Raw genomic sequence first — 20,673 nt, forward strand, 5'->3', positions numbered from 1 at the left:
CAAATATACAAAATTTAAATAATCTAGATTGGACAGATTAGATTTAAAATGTAACGGTGCAAAACTACAATAATGTAAAAAAAATAGACAAAATTAATCATTTTTCTCCTCTTACAATGTTGCTCGTACGGTGCAGTGGCCTGAAAAGACAGCACTGGCTACGTTTACGTGCAGTCAATATTCGTGTTAAGATTTCTGGTTTCTGAAACATTTGGAGTAACCCCAGGGAGATCCTCATTCAGACCACAGCCACAGGCGACGCCATGACTGCATTTGCACTTCATGCCACTAGGTGTGCTGTTTGCATGTTCAACCTTATTTTACACAGACACCACAGAAGAAGAGGGGCGCTGCAGCCGCTGCAGGCTCTCTGCATGTTGTTAGAAACAGAGCGTTAGCGGCAAGAAGTGGTGATATGTTCAATGATGCGATGCACCGTCATTTTCAGTAAAAGAGAAGAACTGAACGATCGTTAGTTGAACTGTATCACAAGTAGTTCCTGGACTCAAAAGACCAGATTCTTTGCGGATCGGTGTGCTAGCAGCAGTGAGCTAGCAGCGGTGCAGGTGGAGCAGCCTGTCCTGTCAGCAGCAGCCTCATCTTCAGAGGATAACGCCAATACATGGCTGACTTCATCTGCTTCGCTGCTCCACGTTCAGCTCCATCTCTGTTTACTTCTCAGACAACTTGAGACAAGTTGAGCAGGAAAAAGTCGACTGTGTCACGCACATTTCTGCCATGTCTGATCGAGTAAATGTGCTCACGGCTGATCACCGTGATCGACTGGAAATTAATCGCGATCACCAATCACGATCATATAATCGCCCAGGCCTACTCATCAGTCTAAAATTAGTTTAAGTGAGAAATCACTGAAGTTGTTTTCCTCCACAGTGAAAAACATTCTAAAACCAAATCAAATTTTTATTGATTTTTTTTAAACCCTGTCAATAGTTTTGGCTCCAGTTTGTCATTTTTGTTGTTTTGTCTCCAAACTGTTCATTTCCTGAAGGCAGTTAAGCTTCACCCAGTTTGTCTCACTGAAAAAGATGTTTCTTTCTGTCTCTCCGTGTTCATTAAATGCTCCCCTAAATGTCACAGAGGCTGGATTTGGCGGGGTGAAACTAGGTTTTTTTTTTTTTTTTGCCTGTCCTCTTCAGCTTGAGGAATAATTGATGATCTCTGAGGAAACTTCACATTTTGACTCATGGGATCACAGGACAGCACTCTGCTTTACCACCTCTCACATTGTGGCGACAGTGAGACTCTGACGCCTGGAAACGGTCAGCTCACCTGCGTGGGAGAGTCTCCGGCTCTGCGAAGCGGGCCAGGAGTTCGACCATAACAATTCAAAGAGAAAAGCTTCTTCTAATTAAAGGAGCGGAGCCAGCCTGCTCCCCGAGCTGAGGGTTTCAGCACCGGAGGAGCGCCGCAGTACCTGCTTTCAGTTTTATCAACAGTTTACCCTTCCTGCCAGCTGCTCCAATGCTAAATGCAAACTAGCTTTCAAAGTAGCGGCTGCCTGGGCTGTGCATCGTACTCCTCTCATGGTCTCAGGCTTACGTTCCCAAACTAATTGCCCTTATTTGTATTTGAGGTCTGTGTCCCTGTTTAAATCACCACAAAGTAATTGAAGCTGTAGAGCCGTTCAGCTTGTAACTGCTGAAATGTGCAGTTTCTTTAAAGATGTAAGTGTTAATTAAGAAGAGTCTGCGGTGTCAGAGCTGAAACACTGTGAAAATAATTATACATGAAATCCCCGTGGCCCAGGTGTGAATTAATTCAGCACCTCTGCAGATGTATTAGGAGGAGACACGCGGGAATAAAAGGGTGAACAGGATGGCGCAAGGAGACGATTCTGATAGCTTAACGTCACTTGGAGCGACTTCCTGTCACTTCTCACATTTCCCCGCTTGTCATGGTGTCGGGGATGAGGCTCGGCGGTGACGGGAAGCTGTGGCGCCTCTGAAGTTGTGTTTGTTTGTCAATCCCACAGGTGGAGTATGTCATCAAATGTGACATGTCTGCCATCCAGAAGGTGCTGTACCGCCACATGCAGAAAGGCATCCTGCTCACTGACGGCTCCGAGAAAGACAAGAAGGTAGAAATTCCCTCAGCGCCCCCCATCGCTACTGTCTGCCTCTGGTCCCTCTGCTGTCGCCTCCCTCACTGACGTCTGACCATTCTTATATTCTGTCACATTGTTATCCTGTGTGGTGAAAATGAATTAGGACTGAATCCCAGGTGTCATATTCAATAGTCTGTGAGGAAACTTTTGTACAAACATTCAGGAAACAGAAATAGAGTGTAAAGCCTAATTTACATACACTAAATATGTGTAGATCGTCTGTCGCCTCAAACACAGAGTCTCTGTATAGCCTAGAATACAGAGTCTCTGTATAGCCTCGAACTAACAACATAGATCCTCTGTAGCTTTGGCCTACCAATACCAAGCCTCTGCGTAGCCTCAAACGCAGAGCCTCGAACACACAGCGTCTGCAAAGCCTCAAGCTACGACCGTTGGACTGCGGTCGCCGTTGCGTCGCTCCAGCTGTGGTTACCAGCAGTATAAATAAACATGTTTGTCCTGACAACATCAGACTGTGTAAATGAGCCTCGTGTTTGTGTGAATTGTGGCCCGGCTCTGCAGCTGTGCCAACATTAATTGTTGTTATGAACTTGTAAGAATTATCACCTGACGGCACCGCTCCCCCCGGCCCCACGTCCTCCCTGGTCCACTGTCGCTTCAGCACCAGCTTTTCTCACACTTCCGAAGTTTTTTTTTCTCCTCCAGGTGGAAGAGGAATGCTCTCCCACCTGCTCTTTACCGGCCAGCCAAGCCTCTGACATCCAAACATAGATTTCCCTCGATAGAGACTCATTTACACAGCCGTCTGATGTTGACTTTTAAGCGTGCTCTCCATTCTGAATCCATCAAAAATTTGGATGAAATGTTTGTGTGAAGGGCAAAGGAGGCGCGAAGACCCTGATGAACACCATCATGCAGCTGAAGAAGATCTGCAACCATCCCTACATGTTCCAGCACATCGAGGTGAGCAGTGGCACTGGAAATGCCAGCATCTGCGGCTGTATTATTGAGAAGGGTGTTTGCATTAACTTCTGCTCTCAAAACATGAAAAGTAAATCACAAGATTATTGTTTAACACTGTAAAAGCACCACAGAGCGTCAGAGGACACAGCAGCAGTAAAAAAAAAAATGTCCACAGCTTTTCAAGAGATATGAGGAGAAGATAAAGGTCTTTTATGAAATGTTTTTGTGTGAGAAACAGAATTTCGAGCTGATTTTTATTTTTTTAAAGAAAGAGAATTGGTAAAAGAAATCAAATCACATGACTGGTTTGAACGAGTTTCTGAGTCCAGACAAGGCAATGGAAGACAAGATTCAGGTCTTTACTTTACGGAGACACTTGCTTTCAGAATTTCAACAGAAATCCTCCACTAGTCTAAATCTGTAAATGTGTTCTGCTGCAGGAGTCTTTTGCTGAGCACTTGGGCTATCCAAACGGAATCATCAACGGGTGAGTCCAACAGTACCGCTCATAAAACCAGCCGCGACGTCAGACTTCAGAAAGTATCTGCTGGAGATGAACCGTGGTCCCAGTCAGTCTGAGGCCCGAGTGTCACGTTCATCAGTGATGTAGAGAAAACAGCCCTCTTTAGAGCCTCATGAAGAAATCAGCAGCAGCCGTCTCCGTGTCGACGCTCCGCCGCCGCGGCTCAGCTGGAACATCAATGCCGATCACGGATTCTCAGATTAGGACTGGGTCGGGTTTCCCTTGCTTCCTCTCTCTGCCAGCACTTTGTGTATGATGGATGAATTAGAATTTTAAGTGCTTCAAGACTCTTTTTTTCTTCTTCAAATACCTCAGTCTCACATTTCCATTTCATTGAGGTTTTTTTGGTGTTTCATCTTCACGGCAGCGATGGGCTTCATCAGCTTCGTCCTCACATTTTGTCAAGGACTTGAATGGAAGTGACACTCATTCACCAGGCTGTGTGTTTAAACACCTCATGCAGGAAGATTAAATTCCATCTGGTTCGTGTTGCTGCCGCGCTTGTGACAGACCCGAGCAAGCCTGCGGCCGCGGCGTGTGAAAGCTGGCGTGACGAGCCGTTCGCACTTTACGCTGGTGCTGCTGCCAGCCGCTCACATGCTGAACTCCACTTCTCCTCTGGGTTTGGAGCAGGTGATTCTCACCTTCCTGCTCGCTGCGCCACATAAAAATCGCCGAGCGGCAGCTGGGCTCCGCGATCCGTCAGCCGCCGTCCTGCCGGACCCACGGACACCATAGTCACACACTTCTTTGCTGGATAATAAATCCCTTCCCAAACGATGTTGCCTGTGCCGCCTGAGGGCCTGGTGCTCGGAGCCGCTGAAAACACTGCTTTTCGAAAACAGCTCCATCGCCGTGGAAACGGGTGACTTGCTGACTTTCTCGGCCTTCGTTATATTTATTTCAGTTAATTGTTTTTGTTCATTTTCATGAGGTTTCATTCAGGGCTTCCTCTGCACACGTTCCACTGCTCCCTCACTGCGTTTGAGGCTGATGGTGATGCTAAATGGGAACAGTCTGTTGATTTACAGCCGAAACGGTCACAATCCATCTTCTTTTCCAAAACCGATGGCAGGCGGCGATGGCTAAAGAACTGCACTTTGTCAAACAGACACAATCACTCTTTCACAGTTATTGGTAATTTAGAAAGACCACATAACCTTTTTTCCCCGTGTGTGTGTGAGTGTGTTAGACTGCAGTGTTAAGAGTTACAGGAATCCTGTTTTTTTTCTTTTTTCTTTGAAGCAGTGCATTGCTATCTGGTCCAATGTGGCACAGAGTCCTCATCACATCTCACCACATCACAGCGGTATCGATGCATCCCCTTGTATTTTTTCCGATTCATTCCGTTTTAGCACTGCTGATTCAGATGGTTCTATCTGAAAATCTACTCTGACACGCTGAAATAACTGATTAGAAGGAAGTGCTATAAGTCTCAATTCTGTCAAAACAAACTAAGCCCTGCCTTGAACCTCTGGTTTTGGGTGATCCTGACTTGAGCCGCTGGTTTTGGTTGATTCGATATCGAGGCGACTCGCTGCTCGTCGCGCCTCCCTCCATTGTTGTAACTCGTGGTTTTCAATGTTTTGTCTCCTCTCAGCCATGAGTTGTACCGAGCATCTGGGAAGTTCGAGCTCCTGGATCGCATCCTCCCGAAGCTGCAGGCCACCGGTCACCGAGTCCTGCTCTTCTGTCAGATGACCACTCTCATGACCATCATGGAGGACTACTTCAGCTACCGCAACTTTCTCTATTTACGTCTGGATGGTGAGAGAACTCATTCCATTGTTGCATCAAAACTTCACACCTGCGTTCACCAGAGGTTATCGATTTATTTTATGACGACTTTTCAAAGGCTTCCGGCACAGCAGTGAGTTTGTCTCTCGGCTTCGGCCCACTCTGACTTGCTGTGTGCGAGACAAAAACAAACAGGCTTCAAAGCACGAACACTTTCCAACAGTGTGGAAGCTTGTTCATTTCTCAACCGGAGGATCACTGCCGGCCGACCACAGAAATCTGGAGACAAACGGCTTCCTTGTTCCCACACTCCACCTCACACACTCTGATAGCAGCCAATCACTGAGACGCTGAAACCAAAACACTCATGAATACTATTTGATTGAGACGAAGTCGGGTTGTGAATCACTTGTAGTGTTTTGTTGCCCTCTTTAGTAAAGACAAGAAACTCAAGTATTTACTAATGGGCCGTTTTTACCAGTTTCCAACCGTTGACCCATTCAACCAACCAACACACCACCCATCCATCCATCCATCCATCCATCTGTCCATCCATCCACTGATAAATCTGTCCATGCATCCACTCATCATCCATCCATCCATCAGTCAGTGTGAGGTGAAGTAAACTATATGCATTAAGCTTCCACACGGTCTCTCTAACGAAGAGACTGTTTCTCATAATGGAATAATCCTCTTCAAAACTCTATAAAACTCAAGGAGGGGGGTGTATTTTAACCCATATCAGCACACACACATCTGAATCCAGCCTCCCTGTGGAGATACATTGAGTGTCTGTCCCTGATGGAGCTCATTGGTGACCCCTCCTAATGAAGATAGATTCCCGCCCACAATAAACTTTCTGTAACGTAGTGAGAAGTGTCACGTTTCCATGCAGTGAAAGAGATCCGATGTTTCAGGCACCACCAAGTCAGAAGACCGAGCGGCGCTGCTGAAGAAGTTCAACGAGGAGGGATCTCAGTACTTCATCTTCCTCCTGAGCACCAGAGCCGGCGGGCTGGGCCTCAACCTGCAGGCCGCCGACACGGTGGTCATCTTCGACAGCGACTGGAACCCGCACCAGGTACCACCACCACCGTGCTCTCCCGGTGTTTGTAACGTTTCCGTGGAGACGGACGTGGTTTTCAGAACGTTGCCGTGTAAACGTAAACCTCTCCTCAAACGCCCTGCAGGACCTGCAGGCTCAGGACCGTGCTCACCGCATCGGGCAGCAGAACGAGGTGCGCGTGCTGCGCCTCTGCACCGTCAACAGCGTGGAGGAAAAGATTCTGGCCGCTGCCAAATACAAGCTGAACGTGGATCAGAAGGTCATTCAGGCCGGCATGTTCGACCAGAAGTCCTCCAGCCACGAGCGCCGAGCCTTCCTCCAGGCCATCCTGGAGCACGAGGAGCAGAACGAGGTGCCGCCTCTCAGCATCGTTTGATCTCCTCTTAGAGCAGTGAAAGGTTCGTTTTCATCCAAATGTCTTTTCTTTTGTGACATTTTTTTCAACAATTATTTAGGAAGAAGATGAGGTGCCAGACGACGAAACACTCAACCAGATGATCGCCCGCAATGAGGACGAGTTTGAGCTCTTCATGGTGAGAATTTCTCTTGCATTGAAAGTGGAGACGCCGCATCGGATCGGATCGTCTTTGGCCTGATCCCGTGGTGGAATCGTCATTATCTTCTACCTTCAAGTATGAATCCATGCTGAGATGCTAACACCGATGGCGTCCTGTCCCCCCCCGCAGCGTATGGACATGGACCGCCGCCGTGAGGACGCCCGCAACCCCAAGCGCAAGCCCCGCCTGATGGAGGAGGACGAGCTGCCGTCGTGGATCATCAAGGACGACGCGGAGGTGGAGCGGCTCACCTACGAGGAGGAGGAGGAGAAGATGTTCGGCCGGGGGTCTCGCTGCCGCCGCGACGTGGACTACAGCGAGGCGCTGACCGAGAAGCAGTGGATCCGGGTAATTCGCACACTTTTCCCGATCCCGAGCTCCAGTTCAGAGCTCTGCGAGATCAGCTTCCCGCTGGCTTTGGTCCGCTCCTTCCAGTTTTCCTCTTAACGTATATCCACACTTCAGTGTAAGTACGGCGAGAAAACCGAAGACAGATGGTTTTATGGTTTTTAATTCCTCTCAGGCCATCGAGGACGGGAACCTGGAGGAGATGGAGGAGGAGATCCGGCTGAAGAAACGCAAGCGCAAGAGACGACAGGACAAGGACTCCTCCAGCAGAGAGGACGCCGGCGCCAAGAGCAAGAAGAGACGAGGGCGTCCCCCGGCCGAGAAGCTGTCCCCGAACCCGCCCAAGCTCACCAAGCAGATGAACACCATCATCGACACGGTGATCAACTACAGAGACGGGTGGGTGGAGCTCCTCCTTTACAGCTCACACAACTCGATCAGTGATTGTCATGAAACCTTTTTTTTATTTTACGTCTTTTTTTCGGTATTTTTGGCTCATTTACTTCTTTTAGCTGATTTAACTAAAAGAACTATTGGGAACATCCTGCCGCTCGGTGCGTCCTGGCGCTGTGTTTCCCTCTGAGCGTGCTGCTCGCCTCCGCCGTTATCCAGTGGAAAGAACCGTTTCCTCCGGCAGACGTGAAGTCATGTCTCTGGACCACAGATCGAGGTCTCCTCGGTTTTGTCTCGCTCTTCCCCTCAGCCCATGTGTAAAGAGAGAAGAATGCGTCTCGCTGTTACATGCTCCCGCCACGGCTCTTCCAGGAAAATGCCACCTGCCTTTCCAGAGTCGCATTCTTTCCTCTGCGAGCCGACGGCTGCTGCTCCCCGAGCATCTCGCTCCCTGGACCGGCGGTGTGGTTTCCACTCCAGGAACGTAAAATCCAGTTCTAGAGCTTTGGCCGCAGAATACGCAATCCTCAGCGCCAGATGTCTGATTCTGAGCTCAGTCCACCAGAGGGCGCCACGCCAAACCGTCTGAAGTCGGACTTTCAACATTCTGACGTTGCTCCTCCAATTCTTCAGATACTCATTATTCATTTCTGATCTCAATGCCCCCCCCCCCAATGGCGACCTCTAACTGCGATACATTGGTCTGTATCTGCAGCTGGCAGGATAAAGAACTAGAATGAAGTAGCCTCTAGCTGAATTGTTTTTTATTTTCTGCTGATTTCATCATTTATGGTTTGTTTTTAAGTTTTGTGATGGTTTGGTTGTTCTTTTGAAACCTTTTCTCTCTATAAGTCATTTGAGCTCTTTTGACCATATTTTACCATTTTAGCAGTTTTCCTGAAGTCGTTATAGCTTTTTTGGCTTTTTTTTCCCCCTCAATTCTAACCTTTTAAACTACTTTAGCCTCTTTTATTTGCCTAAACTCTGCTGTTATAGTTAGTTTTTGATGTTTTAGCCACTTTAGCAGTTAGTTTTTTTTCTAATTTATTTCCATTTACCAAAGAATCATTGGGCATTAAAGGCAGTCAGAGTGAAAAAATCTTTCCAAATCTTGAATTTTCCTGAAGCCAGGCTCATGTTATTCTCGCTGTGCTTGTCTGTTACGTAACTCGACCACAGCCAGGGAGACGGGTTAGGAACAAGTGAGGTCAGGGACTCGTCTAAACCATCTGTCTCCAGATGAAGGAATTTTCTCTCTGAACGGGCTCCGTCCCGTCACAGTCTTCTGATACGTGTTTACCAGTAAAGATGAGTGGAGAGCAGTGCATGAATGCGTTTCTGACGTTTCTTCAGGTCTGGAAGGCAGCTGAGCGAGGTCTTCGTCCAGCTCCCCTCCAGGAAGGAGCTCCCAGAATACTACGAGCTGATCCGGAAGCCAGTGGACTTCAAGAAGATCAAGGTGAGTTCACTGCGGAGAAGCCGATAGATCTCAGCAGCCGTCGGCCTCTGGCATCGGAAGGCCTGGATGAAGTTGCCGCCGTTTTTTCCGTCCACAGGAACGAGTGAGAAGCCACAAGTACCGGAGCGTGGGAGACCTGGAGAAAGACGTGATGCTGCTCTGTCAGAACGCACAGACCTTCAACCTGGAGGGGTCCCAGGTAACGCTCTGCCGCTGCACTCCGCTGTCAGCCAGAGCCCCAGACCGTGCTGCGACGCCAGCAGCCGGAGGCGGCGTACGAAGGCCCGGCCGGCTGCTCTTCTCCTCCGGACCGTTTACCACACCGTCATCTGCATATGTGGAGACACGGGAGGGCGAAGAGGGACCCTCTGAAGGAACTTCAGCGTTATCAGCGTGCATCCAAAAACACAGCACCACCTTGTGGCCTGAAATAGAAACTACAATGTTTTCTTTGTTTCTCGTTTTGTTTTCAAAGCTTCACTTACAAGAATGTCAAAACTATTTCGGTTTATCAACATTTAAATCTCAGATGAAACTCGAGAGCAAATCTTTGAGATAACGTCAGAGATGGGAACATGAGGATCACAGATAACACGCCAAAAACCGATGAAAGTTGTTTTTCATAAATAGTGCACAGTTTTGACTGGTGATCAGTCGCTTTAAGGAGCCGACTGTAATCCAACTCAGTGACGATCGTCTGAAAAAAGCGTAGCCACTCCATTGGCTGCAGTGTCGGCGTGACCCTGGATCCAGGATGTGGTGAAGCAGGTTTCTCTCTGCGGCCTTGGTGAGGCTGTTTAGCTTGATGAGTCGGTGTGTGGGAAGACATAATCACTGCCAGCACTCCAGTCAGTGCCGCCGTATAATGAAGACTCTTCATCAGCAGAAGAGTGGATCGGTTCCAGCGTGCCGTAGAAGCAGGTCGGGCTTCGGTTTCCTTCATCCTGTTAATGACTGGACCTCGTCCTGAGAAAAGCTCGTCCTTGACTTGAGTTTGTGACCGTGGCGTTTGCGCCTGTGTGCGCTCTCGCTGTTCGCCGCCGTTGACAGACCGGAGCCCGGCGGACACGTCTCCAGACTGAGCTCTCCTGCGTGGCTTGTTAAAAGTCTGTTCTTCAGACGCCGTCCTGTGTGTCCTCGCTCTGAGACATTTGATATATTACTGCTCATTAATGGTTAGGTGGCGGGGGGGGGGGCATCATGGGTAATGTAGACCTAATCGTCCTGCTGCCTTTTGCTCAGAGACAGCATGCTGGTTGCCATGGAGACGGCCATGTTTCCGTCTGTCAGTCGTATCTAAGGTCTGTTGTGGTGCTGCCCACCCCTTCAGTTTGTACTTATTACTTCAGAAATGATTAGAAATGGACCAGATGGATCTGATCAGTGGCTTTTAATTGGAGGTGCAAAGTTATTTAAGTATTGGGTTTTTTTAAACTTAATATAAGCAAGATAGTTTCTCTCACAATTTCTTTGCAGTTTGTTCAAGCTCTTCAGCATTTTCATCGATTGATATGATCTAAAATGTCAATTCATTTGCCACAAATGTCAAGAAGAGGATCATTTTCATGCATTGATTTTGCGATTTTTACATTTTTTGCAGCTAGAAGCAGCTCTGGAGTTATGAAACTACATCAAAGCCGCCCACATTCTTGCTTTTGCTTTTTTTTTTTCTGTTGCAATACATGAGCTTTAATGAGAAACGGCTCACTTCCTGTTGAATAGCTCCCGTCTTCTGACAGGGGCCACAGCACAAGGACAGGCTCTGGTTGTTTCATTGTCAGATCAGTATGAAATCAAGTCTCCAAGTGTTGAACTTCCCGTACGACGAACGTCTGAAGGAGAGATTTTTGTCTTTACCTTACAGATATATGAAGACTCCATTGTTCTTCAGTCTGTATTCAAGAGCGCCAGACAGAAAATTGCCAAGGACGACGACAGCGAGGACGAGAGCGACGAGGACGAAGAGGAGGACGAGGAGTCTGAGGCCGAGGGTGAGCGGTCGCCGTCGGTGTCTGGCAAGACGTGATGTTTTCCATCAGACATGGCCGACGCATCGATCACGCTCAGCCTGATTTCGACGACACAGTTTTGTTTAGTTTTAGTCTTCCATAAAATCTTTGTGTCCGTCAGCTAAGTATTAAGATTTAAACTGAGTAAATATGTAGTCGAGTGAAATAAACTAAAAATGATGAAGTGAAAATCCATTTAACTGTTGTAGTAGGAAACAATTATCCTCATTGACTTGAGAGATAAATATTTATTTTGTATACAAAATAACCTTCCAGCGGAGTCCACAAAGCTGTAATGTTAGTTTTGGTGTAATAACAGCATATTACACAATAACAGCAGCACACAAAAGAAATTACACTGCAGACTTTGTTTTCTTGAGGAGCAAATCTTCTCAAGAAGGGTCAGAGTGTTGATTGTCTCCCGGTCCACTAATGAGCCCCGTCGATTCTGCTCAGCTGGCAAGTTTCTTGTGAGATTCAAAGAGAGAAATACTCAAATCAGTTTTTAAAGCTGTGTGTGTTCTCATTAGTCAGGTCGCGATTGAAGCTGCACTCAACATGTCCGTGTGTGTGTGTGTGTGTGGGGGTGGGGGGGGGGGGGGGGGGGGGGGGGGGGGGGGGGGGATTAGTGTAACTTCTTGTGACTGAGCAAGCAGTGATTACCGCCGGTCCTGTTTGAACGGTCTGTTTTCCTGTCGCGTTCCCTCCAGCCAAGTCGGTGCGAGTGAAGATCAAGCTGAGCCGGGACGCCCGCGGATCCGACAAGGGCAAGAAGAGGCAGAGCCGAGGGAAAGCCAAGCCGGTGGTCAGCGACGACGACAGCGACGACGATCAGGACGATAACGTAGGTGTTGGTTCCTCTGGTTCCTCCTTCCTGACTGTTCCCGACTCCTGCTGGGATTCAGCCTCTGTCCACTCAGTTGCTTTGTGAGCACATCGATTTAACAGCTGACTTATCCATCCATCAATACACTCATGAATGAATGAATTAATTAATTAATTATGCCTTTATTAGTCCCACTTGGGGAAATTTCATTTCTGGAATTCCCCATTTCATTTCTGTTCATCGATACATCAATACATTCATCATCCACATTTTCATCAGTACATCCATCATCCATCTGTCCATCCATCAATATGTCCATCATCCATTTTCCATATATTTTAATAGATTTTTTTTTTTAATAGTTTTAAACTGAAAAGATGTGTTTTCTCTTGAAATGTTGTGGCGTAAACGAGTCTCTGGTCTTCAATGTTTTCATCCTGACTTAAAGCGATACTTCAACATTTTGGCAAATTGGCCCATTTAGCGCAATTCATTAGTCATTTCGAACAGCATACGAGGGGGTACCCAAAAAAAACCGGAATTTGGTCAGAAAACAATAATAATAATGAGTTCCGACTTCTGGCCGTCAGATGTGCTGCAGGTAAGCCTCATGCACATCTGTGAGAAATTTGAGCTCCGAGAGTTACACTGACGCCTGTCAGGCGCTATTTATAGCAACAGAGTGCAGAGGCGGTCTGCGATTTTTTCCAAAATGGCGACATTGCCTGGGAAGCCAGAGCAGCGCGTAAACATTAAATTCTGCTTTTTGCTGGGAAAAAACAGCAGCAGAAACACTCACCTTGTTGCAGCAAGCCTACAAGGATGATGCTCTGGCGAAGAATCAGGTCCATGAGTGGTTCGGGTGGTTTAAAAAGGGCCAGATGTCCGCGCGTCGGGTGCGCTCAGCCGTGAAAACAATGCTGAGCTGCTTTTCCGCTGTCCAGGGTCTCGTCCACAGCGAGTCTGTCCCTCCAGGTCAGACTGTAAACCAGGACTACTACATGGAAGTCCTCAGACGGCTCCGTGAGGATGTGAGGAGGAAGCGACCCGCGGAGTGGCGGAGTGGAGCCGGTTGATCCACCACCACAGAGCGCCAGCGGACACGGCGCTGCGCGTCACGCAGTTTCTGGTGAAGAATGAGATGAATCTCCTCTCCCATCCGCCTGATTCTCCAGATGAAGCCTCGAGTGACTTTTTCTTGTTCCCCAAGTTGAAGAAAGAGCTGAAGGGACAGCGGTTTGCAGATGTGGAGGAGGTGACAGAAAAATCGCAGCCGGCAAAAAATGGCACTTTTACGCGCGGGTCTGACGACGCATAGGTGAAGTGGGAGACACGGCTGGAGCGCTGCATGAATGCAGATGGGGATTATTTTGAAGGCGACGGTGGTGTTTTATTTTGAAATGTCATAAATAAAAAGTTATAATCAAATTCCGGTTTTTTTTGGGTACACCCTCGTACTTACTTTTTTTGTGAGGGCGAGCTGGTGTTTATTCAGAGTTAAGTCGGGGAAGGTTTTCAGGACGGACACAATGGAAGTGGATGGTATTTTGGTTCCCCCTCGTCAAACTCATCAAATACACAATATAACAACCCCAAAACACTTTGGTGGGCAAATTATAATCCGCACATTCACTACGCTGTGAAATATTAATGCAAAATTACGAGATTGAGTTGTTTATGTGAAGATTGCTAAGACGGAACTACTTGTCTGGGCGTAGTGATCTCAAAAGAAAAAGTAGTTCCCAGTATTTGCTTCAGTGTCGTAACGCTACAATATTATTTGTTGGTGTTCCACAGCGTAGTGAATATGCGGATTATAACGTGTCCACCAAAGTGTTTGGGGGTTGTTGGATTCTGTATTTGATGAGTTTGACGAGGGGGAACAAAAATACCATCCACTTCCATTGTGTCTGTCCTGAAAACCTTCCCCAACTCACCTCTGAATAAACAACAGCTCGCCCTCACAAAAAAAGTAAGTATGCTGTTCGAAATGACTAAATAATTGCGCTAAATGGGCCAATTTGCCAGAATGTTGAAGTATCGCTTTAACCTTTCTGCTCTTTTCAGTGCTGAATTATTTAACCTGCTTTTCGGCCTTTTTATTCCTGACCTCCTGAGCATGCTGTGGTCTGTGGGGCTTGACGGCCTTCCACTGCAGTCTGTCCCCTCTGCTCCTGTTCCACATTATCAATCCTGAGTAGATCTGAGTCCAGTCTCTCCTCCCTCTCTGGTTTCTTCTTGAAGGTTTAAGTCACTGCTATTTCTCATGTTTTCTGGTCCTGTAAGAAGGAATCCTGTGGAAACTACCAATCCCATGTGGAGCTACAAACACTGAATTCATAGCAATAAGACGTCTCAGATGACGGGAGCCTGTAGCGACTCCATGCTCAGGTTTAATTGTGGCTCCGCAGAACAGCCTGACAGCCACATGAGAGCAGTGCATTAGGCCGTCAAGCCAGCAGCAAAACAAACGCCGGGGCCTAAAGCCGGATTTGCATTTGATGCAGGAGTTTAATGGGGCTCCTACCTGCAGCGCACCTGGTGACTGACAGCTCGCCATTAACTTGGCGTATAGGTGACGGTGCCAGGCGCACGTTAACCGCGACGCTGAGGTTCACAGGCAGCGTGACGGAGGTCTGCCTTGTTCCATTACTGTCAGCCAGGCGTCCCCTGCAGCCGTCATGTCCTCCTCGTTTCTTCTGCTGGAGGCGGGGACGGTTTCCCAGCTGCTCTGCGGCAGAGGACACCCCAGCAGAGCCTTCGTTTTAACACCCCGTGTCGTTTTGCATTCTCATTTCAGGGAACTTTTGAAAACGAAAACTGCTCCAGATGTCTCCGGTGACTCAGTCGCTGTTCGAGTTGTTCTCCTCCTCTTGATGTTTTGACAGAACGCCATTATGTTCTCAGTTGATTTAGGGAGACTCCATTAATGAGAGGGCGGCGAGAAGCTGTCAGAGCTAAAGTAGAGCCATTCCTCCCTTGTTTCTCGGCGTGCGTTTCTATACTTAGACTCAGCATTACAGCAACGCATCTTATTCAACAGCATACAATCCTCCTTTCTTTAAGACCAGACTTCACGTGGTTTACATTTCAGTCCCATTATGGAGTTTCCAGATTTAAATGTATTAAAAGAAAAAGAAAAAAAAAGCATAAAGAAATTTGCATTATTCATCAGGTTTGGCTCCGTATTCGGCTCCAGCCAGTTAGAGTAGGTGGTCATGCATAATGCAGATATAGCGTTCTCCGCTTTAGAGTTCTCTAATCCCATCGTTCTTTCGGCTCCTGTTCCCCGACTGCCTTCTAAACAAGTTGTGGTGGAAGCAGCGTTAATGAGGCGTCGGTGTTCAGAAACACTTCATGCCGGGCAGAAAAACCACCGAGAGTCAGCGGGTGTGGGGATGCTGGTAGAGTTGTTCCGATTCCGATACCAGTATCGGAAATTGCGCCAATACTGCCGAAAATTCTGCTCTTTGGATTTTTATTTTTTTAATGTAACCTCATACGTTGGTTCTGGACTATAACATTTTGGAAAGTAATCTTTTAAGTTGCTGTTAAACTATTTTTTTTACTGTTCGAGTTAAACTCCCTGTTCATTTTACTATGTTATGTTTGCACCCTAATTAAAAAAAATATTTCTAGATTTGTTTGAGGTAACTGTTGCACTACTGTTATTTATACTGTTTTATCTAAATAACTTCGTTTTACAATACTGTGTCTGCACTTTAATTTAAAAATGCAACAACATATATTCCTAGAGTTATTTAAGTTGTTGTTGCAGTACTGTTTTATATTGTTTTATTTAAATCCCCTTTTAATTTAAAAATATCGGGGCTGCACTTTAAGTTCTTGAGAATAATTATTCTTAGATTGATTTAGTTCAGTTGCATTTGCACTACTGTTTTTTATACTGTTCTGTTTAGAAATAAATGGCTTGAATTTGTATTGATTCATGTTTTAGAGGGTTTAACCTGAGCCAGGCCTCACCACAGTGATAATCATGTGACAGTCATGCAGGCGTGGCATGGTGTTATTTTATAACATACTGTTATCGGATTGGTACTCGGTATCGGCCAATACCTACAGTAAAAGAATCGGTATCGGGAGGCAAAAAATGGTATCGACTGGTACTGTAGCTCGGCTGGACTTCCTCCCGGGGCGGCTCCCGCTCCACCTCGGGTGGAGTTTCAGCTTCCGTTTCGGCTAATTGGCCCTGCCAGGCGGCGTTCTGGCCTGTGAGGCGAGGGCGCCCGGCGTCTGGCGCTGAACCGTCGGCTACCCGGAGCTCAGTGGATCTGATGCAGCGGGTGATTTCTGCAGTTGGTCTCTGCTCTCCTCGGTCTGTCACTCTTCCTCCTCCTCCTCCTGCTGCTCCGTCCTTCAGACAGGTCGAGGATCTGAGCGAAGGGCGCCGGCTCCCCCTTCAGACCTCCTTCACGGCTGATAGATGAACGATGGGATAACCCGCGGCGCCTTTCACCGTCGATAAGCCTCCAGCCCTCACACTCTCCATCTCTCTGCAGGAGCAGTCAGACAAGAGCAAGAGCGACGACGAGTGAAGTCGGAGCGGCGAGGTTCGGAGCGCCGCTCGGCAGAAGGACACTGTACCTTCCATCCTTCAGGTTCACCTCTGTTTTCTCACAGCTGTTTCCGTCTCTCCTGTGCATTGTCGTCTCCCTCCCGCCAGCTTGGAAATGTATTAATAATAATCTATACCATACAGCAATAGCAATCAGCTTTTATTCCTCTTTTTATGGATTTTGTAGGATATTTTTTAACTCGGTGCTCCGACAAAGCACACAAAATTCAGTTCGAGAGGGGAAGCCGTCACTCTATTTACTTTTTTTTGCTTTATTTGTACTTGCTTGCTTGCACTTTTAAAACATTGGAAATGATTTAACTTGTGAAAAAAGCTGTAGAAAACCTGGCACACCCTAGCTTGCTAGCGCCGCTGGTCGCTTGCGGAAGGAGCCGTTTCTCCGTCTTCGGATTCATGGTTTGACTGTGCAGAGTGCCAAACTTGACTGGAGCTGAACCCCTCCCACAAGAAACAATTAACTCTTAGTAACCATTTCCAGAAGTTAGCGCCAAAGGCTCCAATGAGGACTTTTAAGATCGGAATGTTTACAAGTGTTTTACCTATTTTGCCAATATACTGCACCTTTGATGGGAATGAACATGAATTAGAGTGTAAAGGTTAGAACCTTTGAGACCAATTATAAATAATTTCGTGGCATCATTTTTGAGCCAGAATGCCTCGATTCATGTTGTCAACAACTAGCATTTTTTGCTAACTTAGCATAAAGTTTAAATTTCAGATGCCAAATAAACTATAAATAACTGAGTGGTGCAGTTTTCGGCCACAGAATGACTTCCTGTGAAGGGAGATTGTCCTTTGCGTGTCCGTGTTTTAGCCTTGGCTCATTTTGGGTTTTTAAGGAAGTTACCACGGGACACACAAGCTAACGTTTATAACCTAGCGTAGGTCAAATGTGTGATGTCTAAATATCTGAACTTCTCAATGTGTTTTTGAAACATAATATTTAAACAAGATGACAATCTTTTACAGGTTTTGTAGATAAATTTAACTTGTCCACACAATTGTACCTAAATAAAAGGATAGGCGCTTTCTGATAATTGATATTTCAGTTTTTAACCACTTCTTCACTTTGAAATTGGCCGAAAAATGCTTGTGATTGTAGCGACCCCAAGTCATTAAAGCAAAGTTTGGTTTTTTTTTTAATGTATTGGCGGACATTCAGTGTCAGTGAACATATCAATACTTTCAAACGTGTCCTAAAAAGAATGGTTTCTCACATAAAACTGAAAACACTTCATTTGGTTTTGACTTTGTTGGTTGGTGTGCTCCAGTTAGCTGCGGTCAGCTAGCGGTTGCGGTCTGTTTCCTGGTTAAGCTAACATTACGATAAGCTAATGGTTTACTGTGTGACGACACGACAAGTATTGTTAGATTGTGACGAGTGTTTTTTTTGCATCAAATGAAATCTTTGGTCCATTTGTGAGACAATCCAGCACCCAACGTTTCTGTTTTCCGCTATTTCTTTAGGAACGGTTGTGAATCTAGAAATAGTTTGGTAATTAATTCCCAAAACTGATAAAATACCCCTTTATTTTTCGGGGTACCAAAACCACTTTATAGCACCTTTTTTTTTTGTTGTGTGTTTTTTTTGCCTTATTTGATTTTAGCCATCACTAATTTAAGTGAGTATTTGGCTCAGATAAGGTCAGGTTTGCCTTAACGAATCAAAAAAAGGATCTTTTCATGTCAATGCTGAAACTGGCTTCTTTTAAAACATGTATTTTGTGAGATTCCGGCTTTAATACGAGCCTGACTGGCAACGCCAGAGCCTACTTTAAGGCCTAATGCTAGCTAAGTTAGCATGCTACCCTGATTTACCGATTAAACCAACAAAAGTTCAAAGTTTTGGCTCAGAATGTGAAATATGAAAAAAAGAAGGGCGGGGTTTAGCTAGCCGGCTGCCAGATGAGACGATTGTGAAAGCACAGATGAGAATGTCAAAATGAAATGTAGAGATGTTGCTGAATATGCTGTTTTAAACTGCTTTCAGTCATGAGATTGTTCCCAATATGTAGCCCTCTGTCATCCATATCCTGTCTGTCATGTATACTTTCCTAACTCTTTCAAAAAGCTATGTAACCCAGCTCTGTTCTAATCGTTCGGTTTGTTTTTGTTTGTTTTTTCAATATATCATAAGTATTTAGGGTCCTTGGTCCTGCAGGAGTGTGTTTGTGGTGAAAACAGTTCCCCACGGTGGAATGAGATTAGCGAGCACAGCAGTAAATGTAGCGTCTGACCACGACGGCGGCGGCGAGCACAGCAGAAAAACAGTATTAGCAGTTTGAAATTTCATTTACACAATGTTCTCATTTCAACATTTGGACTGCGGTGTTTGTGTTTTTTTTTTTTTCTTGTGGATAACTTTCACTCCTTCATTTTAGTGTTTTTTTTTTTTTTTTTCGTTTGTTTGTAGCATGAACTCTATGAAATTATACTGTGCAAAGGCCAATATACCATTTCTGTTTGTGTGACCTGTGCTTTGCTCTCCCTAAGTGTGACTTAATCGTTTAAAGCTTTCTTTGCACAGGGTCTTTGTGGTTGTATCTCATAGCCCAGGACAAATAAATATCACTGATTTTTCTGCACAAAAAAAAGAGAAAAGATGAGTTTCATTATTGCCTCGTGTTTCATCTTGTGTGTGGAAACTAGGACTGAAACAACTAATCGATATAATGGATTATTAAAGCGGAGGTCAGCTAATGTAGCAACTGATTAGTTGGTTAATTACTTTTTTTTTTAACTAAATTGGACTGTTTGTTGTTGCATAATTTCAGTCTGTCCTGGCAGCTGCCACAGTGTGGCAGTAATGAGCTTTAGCTGTCATCTACCAGCCCAGCAGGCGAAGAAGCCAGCAGCCAAGATGGCGGAGGCGCCTGGCGAAAGGTCCAAAAAAATCTGGAGAAAGCGACACATCAAGAGAGAAAAGAAATCCACAGACAACTTCACATTAAATCCACAAAAAGGACGTGTGAGCAGCAAACTGACAGGGAAGACAACATCTACCTGTCCAATAACTACTCATCAAGCATTAATTAAACTCGTAAAAATAACCAACAGCTTAATCGATTATCAAAATAATCATTAGTTGCAGCCCTAGTTGTAAGTTTAACCATCTACCAAAGCCCAGACACGTCTTGTGGTGCAGCGAGTCTCATGAGGGCCGTTTCTTCATGGTCTTCACCTCGAGTTTGAACCTCGTCGGCTCATCTTAGCCACGTCGTCGTGCCTGAAGACACGGAGCGTCTGCCGTGTGATTGGCTGATGGGATATTTTTGTGAATGAGTACCGGGAGAGACGGAGCGAATGAAGCGTCCAGTGAAAGCTGCTCCTCTGACTTACTGGTAGTTTTCATCTTTTCCTCCGTAATCTTTCAGTCTTGTAACGGTGCTTCCTATTTTTCCAGCTTTATTAAGAACTACCAATCCCATGTGGAGCTACCAGCACTGGACTATTAACAATAAGATGTCTGAAATGACGGGAGCCTGGAGCTCACAATGAAAACCTTCAGTGACCCCATGCTCAGATGCTTCTCAGGTTTAATTGTGGCTCCGCAGAACAGCCTGACAGCCACATGGGAGCAGTGCATCAGGCCGTCAAGCCAGCAGCGAAACAAACGCCGGGGCCTAAAGCCGGATTTGCATTTGATGCAGGAATATGATGAGGCTCTTTAATGCAGCACACCTGGTGACTGACAGCTCGCCCCCGGTGTCCCAGTTGGAACTGAGACGATTTGGACAGTAAGATTTGGACCTTACCTTGACCTGTGGAGGTGAGGTCCCAGTTGTAATGCTGCTCTCTGGCGCTAGAGGACCCAGACCTCTCTCGCCTCATGGCCTGTCAAAACAGGCCTCCGCTCTGTATCCCTGCCATTTCTAAACGGAGCTGCACTAAGCCAATTCCACTCGGGGAGTGAGCGTCCATGGCCGTCTTTTTCATCTGCGGCTTTGATGTGGGGGCTGTTGGGATAGCCCTGAGCCCAGGAAGAGAGGGCCAAATTGCATGATAATCCTTGTCTGAGTGCCAGAGATGTCAGCTGCGAGCAGTCAGGTGCCAGGGCCATTCCTGCTATTCCTCTGTAGCCTTTGTCGGCGGGCCGGCCGTCATCACAG

At 46.4% G+C, this 20,673-nt stretch overlaps 1 protein-coding gene across 1 annotated transcript in view; it reads left to right on the forward strand.

Annotated features, from left to right (window-relative positions):
- Nucleotides 1-17,956, forward strand: part of LOC115398075 (probable global transcription activator SNF2L2) — a 32,733-nt gene extending 14,777 nt beyond the window's left edge. The window contains exons 20-33 of the mRNA XM_030104713.1: nucleotides 1,994-2,098; nucleotides 2,963-3,049; nucleotides 3,490-3,536; nucleotides 5,173-5,339; nucleotides 6,227-6,390; nucleotides 6,500-6,727; nucleotides 6,831-6,908; nucleotides 7,062-7,280; nucleotides 7,456-7,679; nucleotides 9,027-9,132; nucleotides 9,230-9,331; nucleotides 10,997-11,123; nucleotides 11,852-11,985; nucleotides 16,488-17,956. Coding sequence (XP_029960573.1) covers nucleotides 1,994-2,098; nucleotides 2,963-3,049; nucleotides 3,490-3,536; nucleotides 5,173-5,339; nucleotides 6,227-6,390; nucleotides 6,500-6,727; nucleotides 6,831-6,908; nucleotides 7,062-7,280; nucleotides 7,456-7,679; nucleotides 9,027-9,132; nucleotides 9,230-9,331; nucleotides 10,997-11,123; nucleotides 11,852-11,985; nucleotides 16,488-16,523 — 1,824 coding nt within the window. The 3' untranslated portion in view covers nucleotides 16,524-17,956. The remainder of the gene's footprint in view (nucleotides 1-1,993; nucleotides 2,099-2,962; nucleotides 3,050-3,489; nucleotides 3,537-5,172; nucleotides 5,340-6,226; nucleotides 6,391-6,499; nucleotides 6,728-6,830; nucleotides 6,909-7,061; nucleotides 7,281-7,455; nucleotides 7,680-9,026; nucleotides 9,133-9,229; nucleotides 9,332-10,996; nucleotides 11,124-11,851; nucleotides 11,986-16,487) is intronic.
- The last annotated feature ends 2,717 nt before the right edge of the window (nucleotides 17,957-20,673 follow it).

Source organism: Salarias fasciatus, chromosome 12, assembly GCF_902148845.1.
Source record: "Salarias fasciatus chromosome 12, fSalaFa1.1, whole genome shotgun sequence".
NCBI lineage: Eukaryota > Metazoa > Chordata > Actinopteri > Blenniiformes > Blenniidae > Salarias > Salarias fasciatus.